Source organism: Urocitellus parryii, chromosome X (genome assembly GCF_045843805.1).
Source record: "Urocitellus parryii isolate mUroPar1 chromosome X, mUroPar1.hap1, whole genome shotgun sequence".
Lineage (NCBI taxonomy): Eukaryota > Metazoa > Chordata > Mammalia > Rodentia > Sciuridae > Urocitellus > Urocitellus parryii.
In genome coordinates, this window is record NC_135547.1 from 100563193 (window position 1) to 100588953 (window position 25761).

The following is a 25761-nucleotide window of genomic DNA, read 5'->3' on the forward strand; positions in this document are numbered from 1 at the left end:
TTCTAAACCTACATTTTCTTACCTCCAGTATATCCAGTGTAACACTTTTCACATTAATCTCCCTTAAGTCCAGTTCAGATCCTATCTGCTCCACTGTCTTCAGAGGATCCCTGATATTTATGAAAATAAATGTTTCCTTATAACTCTCAACTGCTTTTCTGGCTCTCTCTCTCAGTAACCTTTTTTTTCTTATAACCTTTATTTAAATCAGGAGTCTAGAAACTATGACCCATGGACCAAATCTAGCCATCCACCTGTTTTTGTAAATAAACTTTTATTTGAACCCATTCATACCCATTCCTTCATGTGTTGTCTATGGCTGTTTTCATTCTACAATGTCAGAGGTTAAGTTAGGATAGAGACTGTATGGCTCACAAATCATAAAATATGTACTGTGTGGTCTTTTAGAGAAAAAAAAATGTAACCCCTGATTTTGATCAAACTGAGCAATTCAGAGTCTGACTTACTGGAAAGAATATGGGCTATGGAGTTACATAGACCTGAGATTGACATTAAGTACCATAATGGTAAATTAAGTATACTTTTCTCATTCTCAAAATGAGAATATAATGTTTAACCTTTCTTGTTATCATAGGATTAATACAACACACAAAAGAGTATATGTTCTTAGGACATTGGCAGCCTTCAACACAAGTTGCTTCCTTCCATGTGCTTCTCTTCCTACTCCTTGGCTTTATTAGGAATGGGAATTCATTTATTCCCTTTCCAGCTCTATCTCTGCCTGCCTCTCAGAATACTACTCATCCTCCCATGTATTTTTTTAGTGAAACCATTCCTGATTCCCAACATTCATGTATGATTTCTCTTTCCTCTATGTTTTTATATTCCCTTGATAATTGCTACTTCTTAATGAACTTATAGTCTATGTATATCAACATCTGTTGTAAAACTTAAATATAGATAATGAACAACAAAAGAATTAGCAGTTAAAATTTAAGTACTGTCTCTGCATATTACAACACATGGAATAGATACAAAATGAGTACTTGCTCATGGAGTTGAATAGATTTAAAATGGAGAGATCAGTGTGGACTGGCATTTTGTAGTTAAGACTTCATTTAAGAAACTCCCCTCAAATAAGTAGACAGGTGATCAAAGAGGATATAGTGAGAAATTTTAGAAAAATGTAAGGCCAAATAGAGCTTATGACTTTTAATTTTCTGCTTTATGATATAATAACTTGCCATTTTCTGTGAAAGGTACTTGAGATAGTTATTTGTTGCTACATTTAAAAATGACCATAAAACTTAGCAAGTTAAAATGACAGACACTATTTCACATAGTTTCTGAGAGTCAAGAATCCAGGATCGCATTAACTGGGTAATTCTGGCTCAGGCTCACTCATCAAGTTAAAGTCACACTGTCATACAGGGCTGTAGTTGAATTTCCAGCTCATTCATGTTGCCATTGGCAGAGGGCTTCCTGTACTCTTCACATAGGCTTCTATGTAAAGATGCTCACAAAGTGGCTTCCTCCAGAGCAAGTGATCCAAAAGAGAGAACATGCATGCGTGTAGCAAAGCAGAGCTAGAATGACATCATAGTTATGTCTGCTTTATTTAATTGGCCATACAACCTGATATGATGTATAGGGGAGCTACACTGGGGTAAAAATCCAGGAATATATGGGTGATTGGGATCTTTCTTTGGCCTAGCATCCAGTGCTCAATATGTGGGTTGTAGGTATCCCAAAGGAACAGTATTAACCTGTCCATATGAATGACACAGTTATTATCTAATTGGTGTTAAAATTTTTAAACCTTGAAAAAGAGATTTTAAAACACATTATCACTGTGGTTGACTTCTATTCAGCTCCCCTGACATTAAATCAAAGGACCTTTGGTAAAATTGTACTCACACTTTGTATTATAGAATTTCTGTCTAGTTGCTTTTTATATTTCTATTGAAATCTGGATTTCCTTTTTCCTTCTCATCATTCAGACTTTCTTCAAGATAACATGACCAAAGAGAAAGAGACAGAAAATTCTTCAGCAGCAGATTCAGAAAGCCTTGAAGAAACTAATGATATCTTAAATATGGTAATGATTCTGTATCTATCTAGATGAGTTTGGTATAAATTTTGGTTCATGTGTTTATGTGTGAACATGTATGTATATGTCTTCTATATTCTCGTGCACAAAAAAAAACTATTTCTTTGGTTTTGCTAATTTTAACCAACTTTATTGGTTAAAAATTAGCAAACAAAGTTCAATTAATGTATGATAAAATTTATTTCTATCTTCACACCATTAGCATGGCAATTGAGAGTAGATTATATTACTGTCTGAACTGTTTGGCATTCATTTTACTGTGCGTGTGTGTGTGTGTGTGTGTGTGTGTGTGTGTATTTAGAATGCACGATCATATATATAGCCTGCATTAGCCTATATATAGCCTATATTTTGAGAACATATACTTCTTTTTTATTTCAGACACATATGATGAACCTGAATTCTGATGACAAGTCATTAACATTTTCGCCAATTCAAAAACAAAAGGTATAATATAGAGTGTTATTTTTATTATGGTAGGTAAGAACAGTTTAAATTATTTTGCTTTGAAAGTTTCTGGGAAGACCACAAGAAAGGTAAGTATTCATTTATTTAAGAATTTAAAGGACAGAGGAGCACAATGTAGATGACCTCCATTTGGCTTGTTCTGTTGGTATGTATTTTCTGTGATGCAGCAAGAATGCTAGAATTTCATTACTGAAATTTGTTCTTTGGAGTTACTAACTTAAGTTGTGATAATTATATTTTCTTCTGTCTAGCAATAGTTCATAATTGTATTTCTTACTTATAGAAAGAGGCCACTGTTTATCAGAGTGGCTCTCTGACTGGTTGAATATGACTTTGGGTGAGTTACTATGCTGACTTTACTGGGTGATATTAACATTTTTTTCTAGGTCTGATATTTTGTGATTTTAGTAAAAATATTTGATAATCACTTCTAATTTTTAGATTTGTCTTTAATTTATCAAGGAATGGATAGCATAAAACATTATTAAAATAAATATTTGGAAACTCGAGACTGTTTATGGGTGAAAAGGAGACCTTTAATGAATAACAAATAGCAAGAGGAAGGAGTAGTCTATGTCTTCCACAACCCTGGAGAAATAAAGGCCTTCCCTTAGATTTTTTGCCTTCCCTGGCTTTAAGAACTAGTGGGATAAAAGGATGAGGAGTTTGGAGATTAGGAAAATAAAGCAGAGAAATGTAAATTAAAGGAAGGAGGCTGTAAAAAACATTTTCTATTTCTAGTGTCTTTGCCACATTAAGATAAAAATTCTTCAAACCAAAGCCACTGAAATGAAAGAGCATTTTGATAAATCATAAAAATTTAGAGCCAGTCTTCATTAGTCCTGTGTATATCAGTGAGAGTCATGGTGAATAACAGCATGCCTTTGAATATGGCTTCCACCGCAGTTGTGGAAGCTCAATGAATGTTAACTGCTTTAGTTACTGACTGTACTTCCATCTTTCCTCTTTCCTTTCTCTGCTCTTAGACTCTGGGCTCTGCCTCTTCTGGGCTACCTTACTGTTCTGGGAAAAGAAAGGCACATACATTTAGAAATCAGTTCTGACTGTTGGGCCTGTTTCTCTTAGGGCTCTGGAAAGAACTTTCAAGTTTTAGCACTTTTGAAATGACAGACCTAGAACATAATAGAAGAGAAAAGTACTTCCTTTTAAGCTGATATGTATTTCATACTTTAGATAGTCCTTTTAAGTTTAGGCTCTATCAGGCCTACTTTAGTGAGTAAAACATATTTGTTATACCATTTCTCTATATCAGTTTGTTAATTCGTAACTTGTCCTGTTTTAATTATTTCTTTGGTAAAAGTTCAACCTCTTCCTATGCCTTAACACTCATCACAATTTATAAAATTTGATTTTGTGAGCTTTTACCATCCAGAGATCCAAATTCATCAAATATTTGAATTCATTAACTTATAGAATTTAGGTCAACAATTTGGTTTTGCCTTATTTTGTTCAGCAGGAAATTATTTTTATATTGTTGATATATCATTCAAATCTCAATGTGTGATTTCATAGTTTTACCTAAATCTTACATTTTGCCCTAAGTATTTTTTCTTTTTAGTGATTTTTCATGTTTGCAAATTATTTTAAAGAATATAATAGGGTAAAACTTTTGAAAATTCATACAAAGATTTTGTTTAGGAAAGAAAAACATTGTTATTAGCTTATAGATTTAAAAAAAAATTTCATGTGCAGTTTTCCTTTTTTTCTTCTAAAAATAAGCTACTCATTTTTCAATTTTAAAAATTTTCATATATTGATTAATTTTGTGGATTTCATGAACTCAAAGACTAATCAAATTTTGGAAATTAAAAATGATAGAGAAGGTAGAAAAATTATACTGAAATGATTCATGCAAGTGCGGTGTAAATTTTGAAATAGCATCTTGCAAAATCAATCTGGAAATGTCATAATGTAAGGCTTTACTCCAATTGAGAAAAAGGGTAGATAATAAATATTGGAATTGTGATTGGCAGAATTAAGGCACATGATTAAAACTGAAAGCTAAACAAACACAGATACATGTTACTAAGTCAAAATTAGATATACTGCTATATTTTCCTAAAGAAAATAAAACCTCAGCAAAATATCTGATATTTTTATTCTATCTGGATGTTTTTATTCTACTTTTAAAAATGTAAAACTGTAGCAGTAATTTATAGAAGAAAAGTTGCCATTGTCAACTAATAGTAGTATGATGATTACTTCAAAAAATTTACAGAAACAAGAAGCAGTTGACCAATTGATTCAGCATGCAGCTTGTACTGAAAATGATGATGATAGTAATGAATATGAATATGAAGAGGTATCAAAAATGAAAGAAGGGAAATCATATAAGGAACAGGTAGATGAAGGGATCTTCATGATGCAAGCAGCTGAGACTGTGGAAACGTTTACAGATGAGGAAGTAGATAATGACTCAGACCAGGAGGACACTGAGGCCAACATCAATGAAGAGGGCTTGCAAAAAGAGATATTTAGACATGAGAGTAAAAGTGAGGTTGATGAACTTGATACTAAGGACACAGAAAAGGAAAGTGATGGAGAAGAAATAGTGTCTGAGAAGAAAACTGAGCTGATGGAAATGGCAGGTCTGAAAGATATACAAGAAAGAAAAGAGAATATAGAATGTTTACCATATGATACATTCTTTGATGAGTTACCAGAAAAAGATGTGAATTTTGAGGATGAAGACGACAAAGGCTTTACTCAGGAAAGGAAAAGTAGGCAGCAAGATATGATCTTTGACCCTGAAAGAGAATTGATAGAGGAGCCAGACAGTTACATGGAATGTGAAAGCCAGAGACAGATGGGTACAGCCGACATATTGGATCAGCCTGAGTCAATAGAATTTGATAGTGAAGAGAAAGAGGATGAACTGGAAACTGATCATCACATGTGGTTCAGCAGAAAATATGTCGAACAAGGACTCGAGACTGAACCCAGAGTATCCAGATTCATGACAAAATATGATTTTAAGTGTGACCACTTGTCAGAGATACCAGAGGAGCAGGAAGGAACAGAGGATTCAGAAGGAAGTGGAATAGAGGAGCAAGTGGTAGAGGCACATAAGGAAAATGTGGAGGTGGAAGGAGAAACAAAGGAGGAGGAAGCAGGAACCCTGACAGATGACCTTTCAGACAGAGCAGAGGTGAGTGAAGGCAAGGGAGAGGCGGAGGATGGGACTGAAGGTGAAAGGAACCAAATCTGTGAGGAGGGTAGTTCAGAAGTGGAACAATGGCATGGGAAGGAGGAAGGGGAGAAAGATGGAGGAAGAGGAAAAATGGAGAGTCTGGATAAGGAAGGCAAGTACCTAAAAGAGGAGGAGGAGTGGGAGAAAAGAGATGAGGTAAAACAGAAGAAAAAGGAGGGGGACAAAGGCCACCAGGAAGAAAGAAACCAAGAGATGGAGGATGGAGAAGGGGAGGAGCAAGAAGAGGAGGCGGAAAGAGAGGAGGAGCAAGGAGAACAGGAGGAAAGGGAGGAGGAGCAAGGAGCGCAGGAGGAAAGGGAGGAGGAGCAAGGAGCGCAGGAGGAAAGGGAGGAGGAGCAAGGAGAGCAGGAGGAGGGGCAAGGAGAGGAAGAAGAGGAGGATGGGAAGAAGAAAAAGGGAGAGGGAAAAGAAAGAGCAGAAGAGGAAGGAGAAAGTGAAGAGGAAGGAAAAGGGGGAAAGGAGAAAGAAGATGGAGAAAAGAATGGAGGGGAGGAAAGATTTAGAGAAAAAGAGAAAGAGGAGGGGAAGGAAGAGGAAGGAGATGGGGAAACAGAGGAAGGAGAGAGGGTAGAGAAAGAAAGAAAGGGAAAAGAGGAAGAAGATGAAGAGGAAGGAGAGGGCAAAGAAGGAGAAGAGGAAGAGGAAAATGAAGGAGAGGGAGAAGAGGAACAAGGTGAAGAGGAAGGAGAAGGGGAAAGTGAGGGAAATGGGGAAGAGGAAGAAGGAGAGGGGGAAGAGGAACAAGGGGAAGAGGAAGGAAAAGAGGAAAATGGGGAAGAAGAGGAGCAAGGTAAAGAGGAAAGAGAAGGGGAAGATGAGGAAGGAGAGGGAGAAGAGGAAAGTGAAGAAGGAGAGAGGGAAGAGGAGGAAGAAGAGGAAGGAGAGGGGGAAGAGGAGGAGGAAGAGGAAGGAGAGGGGGAAGAGGAGGAAGAGGAAGGAGAGGAGGAAGATGAGGAAGGAGAGGGGGAAGACGAGGAAGGAGAGGGGGAAGAGGAGGAGGAAGAGGAAGGAGAGGGGGAAGATGAGGAGGAAGAGGAAGGAGAGGAGGAAGAGGAAGGAGAGGGGGAAGAGGAGGAAGAAGAGGAAGGAGAGGGGGAAGAGGAAGAAGATGAAGGAGAGAGGGAAGAAGAGGAAGGAGAGGAGGAAAATGAAGGAGAGGGGGAGAGTGAGGAAGGAGATGGGGAAGAGGAAGAAGGAGAAGGGGAAAATGAAGGAGAGGAGGAAGAAGAGGAAAACGAAGGAAAGGGGGAAGAAGAAGAAGAAGAAAGGGAAGGAGAGGGAGAAGAGGAAGGGGAGAATAGGAAAAAGAAGGAGAGGGAAGGGGAGGAGGAAGAAGAGGTAGACAATGAGGAAGAAGAGGGGAAATACCAGGAAATTGGTGAAAAAGAGAAGGAAAGTCAGGGTAACAGAAAAGAGTCCAAAAAAGAGAGCAAAATAAAAGGATCTATGAAATGTGACAGACATAGAACATATCAAAAAAAGTCTGTTACTAACTCACAGGGAAAGGGGAAAGAGCAGAGGTTCAAAAGGCCAGTGCAGTCAAAACAACTTTTAGAGAATGGGCCACCAGGTTCCAAAAAATTCTGGAATAATGTATTACCACATTATTTGGAATTAAAGTAATAGACTTTAAATTTGACCTGATTATGGCCAGCTAAATCATTTGAACACCTTGCATGTGATTGGCACTCATTTTACTAAACTGATTCTGTTTTGTGGTTATTTTACATGTGGTAAAGAAGCAACTGATGCAGGTTGTGTTAAGGGGTCAAAGGCAGAAGGAGGCACTGCAAAATTAGTTTCTTCTAAACTGGCATCTCATTGTAGTTTTGCCCCAAATTATAAATTTATAACCAGAAAATATTAAAAGACCATAACAGATAATTGACATTATATTTTCATCATTAAGTCACATTTTGGAAATAGAAATGTACTACAAGAGTATTTTGTTTGTATTAATAATCAGTCCATTTAAAAATAGTATAGATTCTTAAGGGCTATCAGAATTTCTGAGTTCTTATACATGTGTTAGCACATTTTTTTCAGTCTGTGTCTACAAAGTGACAGCTATGTTCAGGGCTTACCTCCTAATTGAGCTCTCCATTTCATTAGTATACCTAATGAAATGGAGATTTACTTAAATGTGTAATCTGAAAGTATGTATAACTTTTAAGTGTTTATCAGATGGGCAAAGTGATTCAGTAAGCTCGTTTCCTCATTCATGAAATAGAGTGGATGAGATGATATAACTATGGTCTTTTCTAATTCTTAACATTCTTTCCATTCTGACAAGCAGATTTGCTCTATCATTTTTGTAATTTGTATAATGTTTTTAAGGAAGAAAAATATATACTTTAAAGTTAACTTAAGTTTTTATAAATTTTTGTTTTCTACTCTTAACAATTGTTGTTTTGTTGGCTTTAATGTCTCTTGTCTTCTGTATTTCTAAACTATCATTTCTGAGCTCTAACTGTACTGTCAGAACCTTCAAACTCAGTGTCTGTTACCTGCCCTGTATGTACTCTTCATTAACTATCCTGTAATTCTCAGTTTGTCTATTGTATATCAGGATGTTTCCAGTAAAATAAAGATTAAATGTATACAGTCAGTAATTGTGTGTGAAAAGAAACTGTCTAGTACTAGATATTGAAATTTAAAGAGGCTAAAGTAGATTTAGACTAATTTCCACTAGAGTAATTTTAGTCTTCCCATAAATTTTCAGTGTATAAAATGCAGTTAGTTTGATTGTTGTGTATTTATTGCTCCCTTTTCAACTGATTTCCTTTCCCAGTCACTTCCATATTTTGGACATGAGGGATTTCTTATATTTTAATCAAAGAAGTAAACTTGATGGTAAACTTCCTATGAAATTTGTGTAGATGAATACTTTGCACATTCGATTCTCTTAGGTAAAAATGAAAAAGAGAAGAAAGACTAGAATCAAAGTGAAGAATTTTCTAGAAACAGCTATAAATTGTCTCTTAACTGCTGGAATCTCTGGTAGCTTCCCATATCTAACCAAATACATTGATTTGGCATTGCAGCCCTCAACCAAATTCTACCACATTCATTAAGTGTTTGAGAAGTGGGATTAATAATATTGTAATAAAATTTATGTGCCAAACATGGTTATTGAAAAAGTAGACTTAAAGTGATTAAGTAAGATGGATGATAGAGACAGAGTTCAAAAGGAAGCCCATAAAGGAACTCAAGGAAGATGAGAAACTCTAAACTCAAGTTACTAAACTTAAAGGTAGCGGCATTCATCTTCCAATTAAGAGATAACCGGCCAGCAATACTGAAATCATGTTCTAATGTGTCCACGTATTAGTATTTCAGCTGGTCTGGATATCCACTTTTAGACAACATTTCTTTCCATTTCCATGGCCAAAAACTTAGAAGCAGTAGTTTCTATAGGGATAATGTTCTGGTCAAAATCAGTATACTAGTCATTTTGAGGCCAAGGCCCTGCTTCTAGATTTGTACTTTAAAGCTATATGAATTTGAGCCAGTTTTTTTTTTTTTAACCTTTGCAGGCTTTCGTTTCTTTACCTGGAAAAGTATGAAATTAGAATGGGCAAGTTAAGTAATTCTATAGGAACGCTAAGTGTTCCTTACCAACTACAGCTTTGTCAGAACCAGAATTGCTGGTATCTCTTTTTCTCAGAAAAAAATGTCTCAATCACCAAAATCATCCCACCTTCAAGCATACTAACAGTTAGACTAAACTAAGCATGCAAACTTTCAGTGCCCACTGCTCAATGAACATTTATTTAATCATGTATGTGGCAGGCCTCCTGCCCTCTGAAGTTTATGGAAGGGAGTTTGTTGCTAGTTAGTGGTGGGATGGTGTGGGTAAAAGAACCGAGACCTTTATGAATAGAAGGGATTTGATTATTTATAAATATTATATATATATATAAATTGCATATTTGTAAATATTATATAAAGATAAGGAGAGAAAGGAAAGGAAGTTAAGAATGAGACCACATTGCCCCTCATGAATTAACACTTGGATTACCTAGATTAAAATCACTGGTTGCTTCTTTATCATTCCTATCTGCTGGTTTCTTGAGCTTTTACTATAGCTTATCACTGGTCATTACTGAGGGAAGTAAGTATAAGTTATATATGTAGAATCCATTGAGTTACTATTTCCTAATAAGGACTTTGGCAGAAAAAGACTTTTTAAGCTGCTGAGGAGTACTGGCAGAAGCACCTGCTGCTGCTGAACAGCAGCACTTGAGGTGAGTACAACTGAAATGTCTTTTGTTAATTCATGATAGAGATAAACTGCTCTTCATGTATATATAAAAAATAAAATGTGCACCCAGAAGAAGGTGCTGTAGTTACTTCCTTTATTCTTTTCATTGTGCAAATTCAGTTCCAGTACCTGAATCATGGCTTAATATTTGGTACCTATTATTCATTCAACAAATACTTATGTACCAAACACCAAAAAGCAACAGAAGCTTCCCCAAGTCAGGTCAATCTCAAAAAGTAAGAACAGTTTACAATCCACCTCTTATGGCCCTCTTACCTGTCATGGACTTTAGGTATATATTTCTCCAAAGGACATCAGGGAACACCAAGGCAGCTCTGCCTTAACTGTTTCTTAACTGTGCTATTTGTTTCCTGGTACCCCTGTGTTCTTTGCCAGGACTGCCCAGACAATATGACCCCCAAAACAACTCTATGATTTTTTTCTTCCATTAAATTACTTAATGAGTAAGAAGAAAAGTTTTTCATGTTTTGGGTATGCAGGGAGTAAGATGTGGCTCCTGATCTCAAGGAACTCTGTAGTCTGAATGGGAAATTAGTGTTTGTTTGGCATGGAAGTTCAGCTGCTAGACAATGGTTAGGAAAGAGCTTCCTAGGAACAAGTGGGAAAACTTGAACTGAGTCATGTCAAATAAAACAATAAGGTAAACGGGTCAAGGAGATATGAGGACTTTCCAGGCTGATGGGAGTCATGAGAAAGTTTGAAGTAATGACAGCCTAGGGTATACTTTGGTCTTAGAAATAGAGAGGCAAAGGGCCTGATGTATTTGTTAACCAAGATGTTAAAGGTTTTTTGTGTGATCATTCTAGTAGCAATATGGAAGATGGATTTGAAGAGGACAGGATGAGTTGGGAGTCCCAGTTAAGAGGCAGTTGTAACCAGACAAAGAATGAAGAGGGCCTGGAATAAGATAGGGAGGATGAAGACAGGGGACATTTGCATGGAATGGAATCAGTTCTAAACTTAGAAAAATAAATATCAGGCATAGAGTGCTCCTGGCATATTTCTCAGTTTAGAAAGGGAAATATATATTCTGAAGACTTGGATACTTTGAGGAAAATATTCTAAATTTTTGTTTATTAATATGTACAGTGGTACATAACAATGTTATTGGCAGGAGCTTATGAACCACAAGAAGAGTCTGTGATACTTTAAATATCAGTGTTGGAGGGGAAAAATAGTTGTGAGGGCAGCCCATATGATCTTCAAATTATTTGGGCAGAGTTGGGAAATAATATGGGTTCTAGGGTCCAGACCTGAATTCAAATCTCAGCCTTCCACTGATTAGCCCTGCATCACTGGAAAAGGTTTCTAGTTATTGTTTTGTTTACCTTTCTGAGTCTTATTTCCTCTTTTAATAAAGGAGGGGTCCTTTGATCAGAGTACTTAGTACATGAAGTATGTTATGGGCGCTCAGCAATAGTATTCTGTATCACTGTAATTATCGTTTCTGATCACACCAAGTCACACACAAAGGTACAGTCAGGAATTTTCAAGTCACTGACTAATGTGCATGAGTTTAGTCCTATGAACTTGGCTTTTGTTTAAATACAATATACCAACCAAAAATGACTTATGGGAATAGATCTTTGGGAATAAATTAGATTATAATATTGATAACCCTTTAGCAAGAAGTGGAGTAAAACTGCTTTTATACACCATTACGTGGGTCAGTAATGCCCCTCCATGTTTGAAGTGCAGTGAAAGGCTGATCACACTCGAGTGGTTAACCTAAAATGTAGGTGTTAGTGCTGTCACACAACAGATTTTCCTGTGTACCAACATTATTGTCAAATTATATAAAGTAATTAGCACAGAAAGTATGATCATGCATCATATATTTATCTAAGATACAAAAAGGAAATAAATTGTCTAAAGAAAAAGAGAGGGAAATAAAGAATAAATCTGAAAATGCCTATCAGCAGGAACGTCTGTATCTTTCAGAGTTAAATTACAATACATTCAGCAATTAAAATACAGAATTAAGAATGGAATAAGAGATTAGTGCCTAGAAAGAAGGAAGACTTAAGAGATTTTAAAATGGTATCAAGACAAGAATTTCGAAGTCACAACTGGTAGCCCATGAGTGTGATCTGCCCTATGTACACAGTGATTTTTTAGAAATTTGGATTGGTTGCCAATGTTGAAATATGGGGAGATTTTACATTATTAAAATATTAGTTGGACTTCGCTTGGAAAGCCTGAGTGCCTAGGAGCATCATTCTCTGGGGCAACCCTAGCCTGAAGTAGAGTCAAGGCTGACGCACCCCCAATTTGCTAAGGTCCCATGGATTCTTCTAACAGGTATGCAGCTGCCTTCTCACATGCTTAGCTGCAGGACTCCTGGCTCAGAAGAAAAGGATATACGGATGAGGGTAGAATAAATACAAGGGTACTTTAAATAAACTATTTTCTAATGACAAGATCTAGGACATAAGGGCAAAAAATGTCCAACTTATTTTTTGCCAGTCCTCAGTACACTAGAAATATTCTTTATGGAGGGCCCTGTATAAAATAACTAATATTTATGTACAATATATACACTATTTACTCATGTTATTTTTGTGTAAGTAGTCTTTTTAATCTTTACGCAAACACTCCGAATAAGGTGTTGCTAATGTTATTTTCCCATTTTACAGATAGCCTGTAAAGTACATTGATTAGGTGTCATGCTGAGGCCGTGAGTGATAGAACAAGGCTTAGAAAACAGTGCTTAAACCTTTGTATTTAATGTCCTTCCCACTCCTCACTACTACCTTGGTAATTTCTAGTGTAGTTAAAATATGAAGGCTGGGGGTGTAACTCAGTGGTAGAGCATGTGCCTAGTATGCACAAGGCCCTGGTTCAGTCCCCAGTGCCATACAGACACACACCCAAATGCACAAAGAAAAAAATAAAACTTACCCTTAAAAAAACCCTGAACTTAAAGTTTAAAAATAAGGACATTTTCCTGACAGATATAACTTAAGATGCAAATGTTTAGGGCTATAATAACCTATTTGGAAAAAGTTCACTAAGTGACATGGAAGCATATCACAAATACAGAATTATAGCACAGAATTTTATGCTTTATAATTTTGTGGAATTTAGGGTTCTTTTAACTGTATAAAACTATACTATGCACAAAATGCATATCCCATATATACATAGTTGAATGCATTTTTCACAAACTGAACACACGTTACAAACTAATCAGCTTCCAAATCAAGAAAAAGCATACTATCAACTCCCCAGAAGCTCCCTTCCAGTCTTTTACCATTCCCCCCCCCCCAGGGTAACCACCATGCTGATTTCTGACACCAATCTCTAGTTCTTAAAATATGCAATGTAGATTTTTTAATGTCCTGGTATTTAAAAATACAGGTAATTGAACCCAGGTCCTCACATATGCTAGGCAAGCACTCTACCACTGAGCTACACCCCAAGCCCTGTAATTATATTCTTATACAAACTGAAACTTACAAGGAATGTTGGCTTTCTTGATAATCTCCTTCAGAAATATTTTTTTAAATGTTACCTGGAACCATACCAAAGACTTCAGCTCATTGTGCTGTGTCTGAACCAAGAGGTCAAGGCCCACTTGCTTCTTTACTGATGTCCTAACATAAGACACATACTTGACCATTTCAGACTACCTTACATGCCTTATATGGTTCTAGTGCCAAGAATGTGCTTAAACTTCACCCTTTATTTTTATAAAATGACAGTATTCTGCCAATCTCTCCTAAATTGTTTCAGTTTGAAGGTAAAGTGCTTTCTGTGATTTAAACTAGTTGTCCAGATGTGTATAGAATAATTTAAATGTGCTTAGTAAGCTCAAAGTCTTACAATTGATGTAATTTTTAGTGAACAATGTCATTTTCTAATAGCTTTCTCAAATTTTAGAAAATGATGCAGTTCCAAAAGTTTTTTTTTTTATTATAGATTTTCTTAGTTAATGAGTAAGATTGTAATTCATTACACCAGATGCTGTGTTTTGCTTATTTTTAAATAAGGTAAAACTCCAAATCCCTTTTTATAATAGCATGCTCTTATCCTATAATGACATTAATACCTTAGTTAACAAGCCTGATTGGAGTTGACCCAGGTGCTAGATTAGCCGGCTCTCCAGGTGAGGATTATTCTGGGAACAATGCTCACTGACCCTCCCTCTGTGAGATGGGGGTGGAGGCATGGGGGGCATAGTCTGGAATTCTATTTCTCAGGAGCACTGTTATTTCTAGTTAGCCTTTCATTTATATATATTTATGAATATATCTATTTATCACCCATTACCCTTTGATCTAGTAGCCTTGCTCCTTATTCCCTTTCAAAGTGAAGTTGTCCCTGATAATGTTAACTACCCACAATGTGTATCTGGCTAGTCATAATATACCATATAATACACTTAGAGGGAAAACATGCAGAAAAAAAGTTTTAGAAGTCTTTGGTAAGTGGTATCTACCTCATGGTTAACCCTACCTAACCTGACTGCAAATATGTTTTTCAGTATAGAACAAAGACTAAAATTAATATTTTATGTCTTAATATCATTATATGATTTATTAACCATCTGTTTGATCCTTACACTGGGTGTTTTATAATTTGGATTGGGTGAATAGTAGCCAGATAAACCAAATTCTATCTCCAGTTGGTTTTCCCTTTGTTTTTAATAACCAAGAGCAAAGCATTTAAACTATATCCTTTTATCTTTTTGCCTGAAATGTAAATAGTTATACTTGCCTCTCTTATGGAATATCAGTGAATTGGACCACTGGAGGAATTCTAAATCCCTATGTCTTAGAAAATGAGCATAATAATGTTATGCTGCTATAGTAAATAAAAAGCTTTTTAACTTCTCAAGTTTAAAAGCACTCTGGAGACAGTTAAGAAAATGAATTTCATTTTTTCCCATTTTAACCTTGCCATAGGTACTAATAGAATTTTGGGAATCTTAGTAATTGAAATAGAGAAGCATGCATAAAATACAGTAACTTGGTATTCATCATGGATTATACAGTATTTTATTCTTTCAGCTTCTGTATGTGATTTTATTTGCTACATGTTCTTTTAGCTGGTATGAATTATTTATGACAGCTGTATCAAATCTCTAATTTTTAAAAAAGAAATTCTTACTCTTATGATCAATTTTGTCACAGAATGAGGAATCTTCAGAAACTGAAACAGAATCAGAAGACATTAATAAGGATATTAATGACAAATATCTGACAGAAGAAAAGAAATCTGTAGGAAGTGATGAGAGTATTTCTGCAGATGACCATGGTGAAACAGAGAAGTTGAACAGTATCCATGATAGCCCAGCTGCAGTTGATACAGAGGTATGATGATGGATGCTTAAGTCCTGAGATCATGTCAAAGAGAAGCATGGGGTTCCCTGGTCCCTGCAGAGGGAAGATTACAGTTTCCTTTGGGAACAGAAATAGTTATGTGAATAACTTCATTTATGTGCCAGGAAAAGGCTTTGGCTAGTTTATGAGTCAAGCAAACATCTAGAGCATATTTGCTGCACTGCTTGGTAGCATTCTGTTCCCTACATGAGTGGAAATAAACTTGTATGGGCCACAATAGTACATTGTTGGGAAGTGAACCAAAAAGTTGGGCACCCAGTCTGAAATGCAAAGTTAGGAGCCTCGTGCTGGTGGCAGAAATGGGATATATATATATATATATATATATATATATACACACACACACACACACACACACGCATGTATATGTATATAGGCAAAGAAAGTTGGTCACAGCAGTATCTGAGGTTGCGATCAGTTCTTCCTTAGATGCACTCTAGACAAAAGTATATGTAGGAGAAATAAGAGGGAGAATCACTGAGTAAACAAAGACTATTCTGAAAGTGGAACTAGAAATTCCAAAAATATAATCTGCATTTGGTGGTTTTGTCTGAGAATGACCTTTCTAGGAGACAGTTGGTAGGTTTGAAATCATTTGTTTTGCTAACAGTACTGTGGATTCATTTCAGAGGCACAGAATTCTGAAACCCAAAACTAAATGACATTGTATTAATTCATTTGCGCTTTTGGGACTCTCATGAAGAACATGAGTTAGTCTTGCCTATAGCTGAAATACTCTCATCCTTGCTCTGTACCCAAGGTCTTCTCTCATATTTAAATTCATTCCCTTTTAGGCCTCTGCCTGTCTCCCTTTTCCCTAACGTAGACAACTACTGAATCATATCTGTCCTTTATTTGAATGTGTAGTTGTGAAACATGCCTTGTTTTATATGCATGTACTTTTAACTTAACAAAATATCACTGTTCTATAAACACCAATTTGACATTTTAAAATATTAAGACAAGTCATATACTAATTGGTATTCCTGAATCTTCTTTGAGAATTCTTTAATTGTATAGCATATATATTATATGTATGTAATGTATATAATATATATGCTATATAATTATATATAATATATAGTATATGTAGGTATAAGTATGATATATATAAATATATATCCATATATATGTATATCATACAGTTATGAGCTAGGAGGATATTAGCAGTTAATCAACATCTAAAATGCCCCATTTTATAAGAACCCAGTAAAGTTAAGTGGTTGTCACACATTTAAGTCATTATAAAGGCTTGTTCTGGAACCCTGCTTTAAAACTAAGACTAAGTTTTCTACCACCACATAAATGTTTTTTGTCATATTGTTTCTTTGTTATTTATAGGAGAAAAAAGCCAACCTAGAGGAACGGGCCATTCGTGAATACAATGAAAATCCAAAAGGTATGAACATACTTCACTTCAAAAGCATATTTTTTAAAAATCTAGATACATAACATACATACATATGAACATGTATGTGTGTGTGTGCTTGTGCGTGCACCATGATTGGGTAACTATAATACATACATTACTTTTTTTAAAGTTTTTTTTTTTCAGTTGTAGTTGGACACATGCCTTTATTTTACTAATTTTTATGAGGATCAACTCAGTACCTCACACGTGCTAGACAAGCGCTCTACCGCTGAGCCACAACCCCAGCCCCCGCTTTTTATATTTCTATGTCAGAGGACCCTCATAGCAAGTTATGAAATATGTAACACACCCTTATCTGATCTCATAACTACCACAGCTCTTTCATATACAGATATTCACTGTACTCGTGTGTATTCATGTGTCAGTGTTCAGAGATTTAGGACAGCTTTTTTTACTCCCTATTTTTTTTCAACTCAATCAGTATTATTAAGTTGAGATTTTGCCCCAAATCCCAGTTTATATCTATGGTGAGCACTGTGGATCTCTTTACCCATGTTATGTTGGCCAAGAGTCCCTGTGGCCATCCAGTTATTCTGCCGGGGTCCAGACCTGAGTCTCCAGCCTTACATGAGCATTGAAAAGAAGTCCTTTCCCAAGCCAGGCTATTGGCATTAGAGAACAAGTGCCACAGAATAGAGCAAATTGTCACTGCCCTCAAGACCTACATTTTCTAGACCCAAATCATCTGTGATTTTGCTTCATGGTCCCTACATTATGTTTTAATATCCCTACACCAGGGTGTGGTTTTTATCATGTTCTCATTAAAAATAACTGTGCATGGGCTGGGGATGTGGGTCAGTGATAGAGTGCTTGCATAGTATGCTCAAGGCCCTGGGTGCCATCCCCAGTATCACAATTAGTCAATCAGTTTAAAAAAAAAAAGTCCATAATACTGCCTATCTGGTCTAAACTTAAGCAAGGGAAGGAATAGGGGTTTTTTTTTAATCCTTTTGTCCTTCTAACTTCTACAAAAAGAGTAGTAAGTTTTAGAATATTTTAAGCAAAATGTTAAAGTATTTATCACCTCTTAAATATTTTTAGCATATAGCCAATAGTGTCAAAAAGTAATTAAGCCAGGCGCAGTGGTGCATGCCTGTAATCCTACCGGTTCAGGAAGCTGAGGCAGGAGGATCACTAGTTCAACGTCAGTCTCAGCAAAAGTGAGGTGCTAAAGTCTTTAAATTAAAAAAAAAAAAAAATAGAGCTGGGGATGTGGCTCAGTGTGCCCCTGAGTTCAATCCCTGTTATCCTCCCAAAAAAGAAATTAAATATAAGCTGTAAGAAGTCTATAATGTTAAAATATTAGCATGCTTTATAAGTGTACTTTAAAGATTGTTATTCAACCACATAATATGTGGATTAATTTGAAAATTTGAAACACCCTAAAATAACAAGTCCATTTGAGTACAAAGAATCTAAATATAACTAGGCTAAGTTTTAAAAAGTGATTTATGTTTTTACAGAAGTCTTCTCTAACTTTTTCTATTACCTTTGTGACCATATTTAGATACAGATCACTGAAACATTTCAATACTGGTCAAGTCATTCTGGGCATTTAACCTTAACTCACCTTTTTAGGAACTACAACTATATAGACATTGTCCAGTGGTGAGCTTTTTTTTATATTACCCTATAAGTCAAGGTCAATAGAGTTTGCTGAAGTAAACAGCTTTTTTCTTTTCCTCATCAGTTGGAACAATATTTTTAACTGTATTCAATTGTAGGATGCGTGTATGATCGTGCAAAGAGCAGTTCTTCAGAAGCTTCGGAAGTTAGTGAATCAACACCAAATAAGGATATTAAAAAAACCAAAAAGGTGAGTGAAATGAATTTTCCATTGTAGTGTTAAGAACCAAGTATCAAATTGCCCCTTTTGCTTTTCATATGGTGATCCACAACATTTAACTTTTTTTTAAACTGTAGTTGGACACAATATATCTTTATTTATTTATTTATTTATTTATTTATTTTTATGTGGTGCTGAGGATCGAACCCAGGGCCTCACACATGCTAGGCAAGTGATCTACCACTAAGCCACAATCCCAGCCCCTTAACTATCTTAATATAAGTTTTTATGTCCCAAAAATATGTGAAGAATTTCAGATTGATGTTTTACATATTAATAAAATATCTTTCCTTTAGTTAGCATTTGCTTGATAGATCTTCTTTCCACCTTTTACTTGTGTTTTAGATACCTTGTAAATGACCTATACAGCTGGATTTTGTCTTTGAAATTTTTGACATGCCTACCTAAAATCTAAAACTAATCGGAGTTCCTATCTTTTTCCTGAAAGATAGGATCTTAGAATAGTTTTCTTTCCTATCACCTCTTCCTTCCCATTTTACAAGCTGTCATATCATACCCTGTTTTAATTTTTTTCATTTCACAAATCAAGTTATTATTTGTCTTCTCTACTACTTTGCTTTACTCACCATTTCTTTTTACATCTCCAATGTCCTTTCTGGCATCCTTATTATTCTTCCTGAAGAAATCCTTTGGAAGTTGTTGTCATAGGTGTCTCTTGGTAGTTCATACTTTGAGTTTCTGTTCATTTGAAAACATCTTTATTTTACCATAGTTCTTGAATGATAGAATGACTAGTTGGCAGTTATTTTTCCTTAGTGTTTGCTTCCATTGTTAAGAATATTGCTTTAATGTAATTGCTGATAACTTTGTATGTAGTCTGTCATTTCATTGGCTGCTTTTGTTTAAAAAAAATCACTTTTTAGTTGTAGTTGGACACAATACCTTTATTTTTAATTTGTTTATTTTTATGTGGTGCTGAGGATCGAACCCTTGGCCCTTGCACCTGTAAGGCAGGTGCTCTACCTCTGAGCCACAACCCCAGCCCCTCCCTGGCTGCCTTTTTAGATTCTTTGATATATTTCAGGTCACAATGAGTTACCTAGGTGAAAATTTTTTTATTTTAACTTTCTTGAAATTTTTTATTACTCTTAACTCTGAGAATTTATAACATTTTTTATAGTTTTTAAAATTCTCATCCATTATATATTTGATTCTTTCTTCTCTTCCTCTTCAAACTCTGATATAAAACTTTTCATTCTGTTATTCATGTCTTTTATGGTTTGTTTAGGGTTTTTTTGTTTTGTTTTTGGGGGGTACGGGGGACTTGAACCCAGGGCTTCCCTCATACTAGACATGCATTCAACCACTGAGCTACATTCTTAGCCCTTGTCCATATCTTTCAATGTCAGTTCCATATTTTCTATATCTAAGTGATATTCTGGGTAATTTCAGGGTTCTTATTGATTCCATAGTTTCTCTTACCAATCTTATCTTAAAAATTAGTATCTTGTTTTGTGCTTTAAATAATTTAAGTGTACTGTTTCTTAAGTCCAATGTCATTCATCCTTAAGATTGAAATTTGTGTCTTGCTTTGGCTGACTTGCTAGCGATGACTTATTTCCATATGTGTTTTGGAATTTGGATTATAAGTTCATGTTTAATCAGGTTTTGTGGAAATCCTATAAAAGTCAGATTAAAGTGAGTCTATCCATAGAGAATGTTTATTAGTCTGTTCTGAAGCACCTAAGGGTTAAGGGTCACTCACTCACACTGGTAATATGAACCTGAAACTCACCTCAACCAAACATTTTTCTTCTTCACTCAAATGTCTGGCCAAGAGAGACATTTTGTTATCCCCCAATGTTTGTGGCCTTATGTTAAAGACATAGTCCTTAGAGGATACCCACATTATTTAGGGGTCTCAGCTCCAATTTCCCACATTTTGTGAGATTAAACCCGAGCAAGAGTCCAAACTATGTCAATACTCATCTCTGAGGCTTTTTGAAGCTCCTTCCTTATTTTTCATCCACAGGGGATTTCCTTTAATTTTTTTCAGAGATTACTCACACATTATAAAACTCTACTTTTTATACTTAGCATTTCTTGGTATTTAGTGGTGGCAGAATTTTTCAAGATGTGTATTCTTCCAATGTAGCAAAAACAGAAATGCCTCCAAATGCTTCCATTTTCATTCATAGACCCTAAACTTTTGGGGTTACAAGTTTTCACGTTAGTTCTCCTATTTTTAAAGATAAAGGTTTAGCTACTATTATTGTCACCATTTTGGCTTCTGAAAGAGACACGTTTTCATCTAGTGTTTATTTCCTCTTTTTCGGGTTTTGGCATATTGTCAGAACCATTATTTGTATTGTAACTCTTTAAATAATGCTATTATCTATCTCTCTGGCTAAATCTTCAAAGGGCCTAAATTAGATGAATTATGTCATCATCTTGCTTGATCTCTCCTGTATGTAGGCCTGTTGGCCACTCCCTTCTTGTATTTTCTTCCCCTGACTTCCAAGCTGCCTCATTTTCCCAGTTTTGCTCCTACAAACCTCCATCCTCAATGTTGGCTCCTCTCCCTGAGCTTGCCTCTCATATTTTGCTCCTCTTCAGTCTCTTTTATTAATATTTTCTTTTCTGCATACCAAGAATCCCTAGGTTACTGAATTTTATCAGTATTCTGCATATCTACAGCCCTGGCCTCAACTAAGCAGCATCTCTATATTCCTACTGCCTACTCAGTCCCACAGGATGCAGACTGCTATTATTTGGCAGCACTAACATTTTGCCAAAAGATCTGATCCACAGGAATAGGGAAATATATCTTCCTTCACCAGCACATTACAATAGAAATTCAATGTAACTGTGATACACTGGCAGTGGCAGAAATGCCCCAAAACAACCCATCCTGGTTAAGTTTAAATATTATAATAAATGATATCCTTGTTTTCCTCTTTTTTTCCTCTTATAATGCAACAAAATGAAATATTAAATGTGTCCTTTGAAGAAAAATGATAATATATTACCAAGATGCTAATGTTGTTAGATGTTAAATCCTGAAAGGTCTTGCTTTAGAGTGGAATCAGGACCGCAATTTGGTAAAAGAGAAAAGACAGATGGATGCTAAGAACATACCATTATACATGTACAGCCCCATAAAGGTGTGAGAAAATCATGTTTGTACTTGTTAAAAATTATACCCCTAGCCAGGTGCCATGGCTCTGCCTGTAATTTCAGCTACTTGAGAAGCTGATCACAAGTTCAAGACCAGCCTGGGAAATTTAGTGAGACCATGTCTGAAAATAAAACAAACAAACAAAAAAAAAAAAAACCAAGGCCTGGGGGATGTAGCTCAGTGGTTCAATCCCAGTCAGTACCACACACACACACACACACACACAAAAAAAAAAAAAAAAAAATGATACCCCTCAATACTAAGTGAACAGTTGATTTACTGAAATGAAATATCTTGGTTGTGTGTCTTTTCCAGATATTCCTCTTTAAGCGGATGTCATTGACAGGTCAGAAAATTACGCAGAATAATAGCGAGCCACTCCCAGAGATAAAACCAATAGGAGATCAAATAGCTTTACAAAGCAATAAGAAAGATGCAAACCAGAACCACATGGGACAAAACCTTCAGGATACTTCACCACCAACTATGGAGGCAAAGTCAAAATCCTGTACAGTACTATAAATATACATTTATGTTTTCATGATCACTGAGCACATTCATAATTTATACTTGAAAAAATGGTATGACTTCTGAAGGAAATTTTCTGATAAAAGACTTTTAAAAATATAAGTTAATATGTTTGGATCTGTTTAAATAGTACGACCAGTTTTGATATTTATTTATGCTAATTTTTAACAGCAGTTTCAAAATATGTACATCTCAAACTCTTCTTAAAAAGTGTTGTGGCCTTAACTGTTCAGTGTTTCATAAAACAATATATTTTTATATGTGAAAACTGAATTAATATTTCATAATTTTTACTAAACAGGTTTACATCTTTATAATTTCATAAGACAATGTTTGCAATCTTATGACACTAACAGTTTTAATGTATTTGCACTTTTTAAAAACTGAAACAAAATTGTAATGATTTATTTTAATAAACTTTGGTCGGTTCTGCTGTGAAAATGGATGAGTATGAATAAAATTTGGAGGTACATGGAGTTCTCTATTGATCAAATGGAAGCAAAACATCTAATTTTTTAAATATTGAAAGACACAAAATATCTTTACCCCTGAGTAAAGAAAATATTAATGCAACTGTGTTAACATATTTCTGGAGAAACTACTAAGTGTTGAAATTTCTTTGCTTCTCATTCCTTTCTTTAGGGAGGTGATTGAAGACCTTAAAAATATTATAGATTATATGGTGTGATCTGGAGCATTTGACCCTGCCACAGACTGTTAGCTTAAAAGACCCAAACATAGGCAGGCTTGCTCATTTCCATTGTCTCTAGCATTGACAGTGGTAATCAAATTTGGTTCAGTGACACAGTGCACTGCCACAAGGATGGGAAGGATAAAGATTTTAAGTTTATTCTGATAGAAATATTGCTTTCCTTTCTCATAGGTGCTACTTACTTAATGGCTCAAGCCACCTTCATTTTCCCCATGTAGCTTGTGAATAAAACACTTTATTCTTTAATCACATTAATCGTTGCCCCATTTAAACAAAGAACAAAACTCTTGTGTTTCATGCACAAGGATTGTAAGAATGTTAATCCAGAGTAGATATGATTTTTAAATCTCAAAGTCTTCTGTGTGAATATTACATTTAGTAGAATTCTAGTTTTATTGAAAGTAAATGCAATTTTAAAACTCTGGATATTTACTAGTACAATATTGCAAAAAATACCAAGACAAACTATAAGAGCCAAGTAGAAGTACAGCTCACAAATGGTACTAAGACATACCATTTGTAGTGCACAATTCTAACATAACCCTAAAGTTCCTACTTGCTGGTGCCACATGCCCTTGAATTATCCTTTTCCTTGGAATATGGATGGGACCATTGAATACAATTGGATGACACTCCCTTGGTCAGGTCACATCATATGGAAAGAGTGAAAGATTTTGAACATATAAGTAAAATTCCTAGTTGATTAATTTTAAGTTAAAGAAAAAAATGCTGGGCTGGGGATGTGGCTCAAGCGGTAGCGTGCTCTCCTGGCATGCACAAGGCGCTGGGTTCCATCCTCAACACCACATAAAAATAAAATAAAGATGTTGTATCTACCAAAAACTAAAAAATAAATATTAAAAATTCCCTCTCCTTCCCCCTACCTCTCCCCCTCTCCCTCTCCCTCTCCCTCTTTTAAAAAAAGAAAAAAGTGTTGATCCAAGGTGGCCCTGACCTAAGTCAGGTGAGCCCCTTCACAAAAGAGACTCTAGAGTTCCAACATAAAAGTAGTCAGTCCTGAAGACATAGCTCAGTGGCAGAGTACTTGCCTAATGTACAAGGCCTGTGTTTGATACCCAGTACTACAAATAAATAGGTAAAATGTAAGTAAAAATTAAGAGGAAAAGTTTATTTTAAAAAAGAGAAGTGAGCTGGGTGCAGTGGTGCACACTTGTGTCCCTAGTGGCTCAGTAGGGTGAAGCAGGAGGATCACAAGTTCAAAGCCAGCCTCAGCAGATTAGTGAGATCCTATCTCAAAATTAAAAGAAAAAAAAGATGTAGGCCAGTGGTAAGGAGTCCTTTGGGTCCACAAATAAAAGAAGGAAAGAAATCAAATAGCTGATTTCCAAGGAAAGAAACACTTGGAAGAGGTACATGAGAGAAACCTCACTGAACTGATAAAATAACCCTGCTCTATTGGAGGTTCCTAAAGTAATTTATATATATAAGGTGGTTTTTTGAGAATCAACACTCAAGTGTCAGTTTTAATGGTGAGAGTCAATGCTTTTACAAAAACTCATAAAAACATACCAATCATGTACCCTTGGACTGTGAATGCTTATATTTCTTTTCTAAATTTGGTTTCCTATCTGGCTTTTACATTGAAGAAATACTACTTCCTATGTGCTAGGTGTTATGCCAGAAACTAAGAAAATGGAAAGTTACAGTTATGTGGAAGAAAAATGAAGAATATGGGATATGATTTTAATGATCAGTTGGAGATAATAGGGAAATTTTAAAACCTAAGTTTCTTAATTAGATAGAAAGGAGATTAGTGAATATTAAACTTAAAACAAAAAAGTAAGCTAACATATTTGAGAATGCTTTAAAAGAAACATTGATTGAACTAAATATACTAATTTCAAAAATAAAAGTATTTGCCAGACATGGTGGCACACACCTATAATCTTAGTGACTGGGGGGACTGAGGCAGGAGGATTGCAAATTCAAAGCCAGCTTCAGCAACTTAGCAAGACCCTGTCTCAAAATAAAAAATAAGGAATGGGGATGTAGCTCAGTGTAAAGCACCCCTGGGTTCAATCCCCAGTACCAATCAATCAATCAAATAAAACAAATTGCATTTACTAATTACCTTATAACTTTACAAAAAGTTAAATGAATTTTAACACCCAACTATTCATATTTCTTATCTTTATTTATTCCTCTTTCCTCTCTATAAAGATGTTGCTTCAGACCTTCATTTTTTTAAATTTTACTTACCTATTTATTTATATGCAGTGCTAAGGATTAAACCCAGGGCCTCACATGCCAGGCAAGTGCTCTACCACTAAGCCACAACTCCAGCCCCAGACTTTCTTATTAATGTTAATTTGACCTGAAAATAGAGACCATTGATACGAAACTTGGGGGATCATTGACATTGTTCTTATATATTCAGGATCAATGTTAAATGGATATTAATTTTTAAAATATCAGTAGTTTGTAGGATTTTTAAGATCTTATAAAAGATCCTACAAATCCATGTCAAAACATGAAAGATAAAAGAAAAAATTAACAGTCATGAAAGACCCTCCTATATATGAAGAAGAAAATGTATAGTTCTGGGAGGGTGTTATATTAGTTTTCTGGTGCTGCCTTAACAAGGACTGCAAACTGGGTAACTGGAAACAACAGGTACCTATTGTCTCACAGTTCAAGAGGCCAGAAGTCCAAGATCAGGGTGTTGGTGGAGCCATGCTCCCT

At 35.5% G+C, this 25761-nt stretch overlaps 1 protein-coding gene across 1 annotated transcript in view; it reads left to right on the plus strand.

The window, feature by feature from the left end:
* Positions 1-7394, plus strand: part of Rpgr (retinitis pigmentosa GTPase regulator) — a 33472-nt gene extending 26078 nt beyond the window's left edge. The window contains exons 12-15 of the mRNA XM_077793831.1: positions 1962-2059; positions 2453-2518; positions 4779-6936; positions 6970-7394. Of these exons, the coding sequence (XP_077649957.1) occupies positions 1962-2059; positions 2453-2518; positions 4779-6936; positions 6970-7394 (2747 nt within the window). The remainder of the gene's footprint in view (positions 1-1961; positions 2060-2452; positions 2519-4778; positions 6937-6969) is intronic.
* Positions 7395-25761: the final 18367 nt, after the last annotated feature.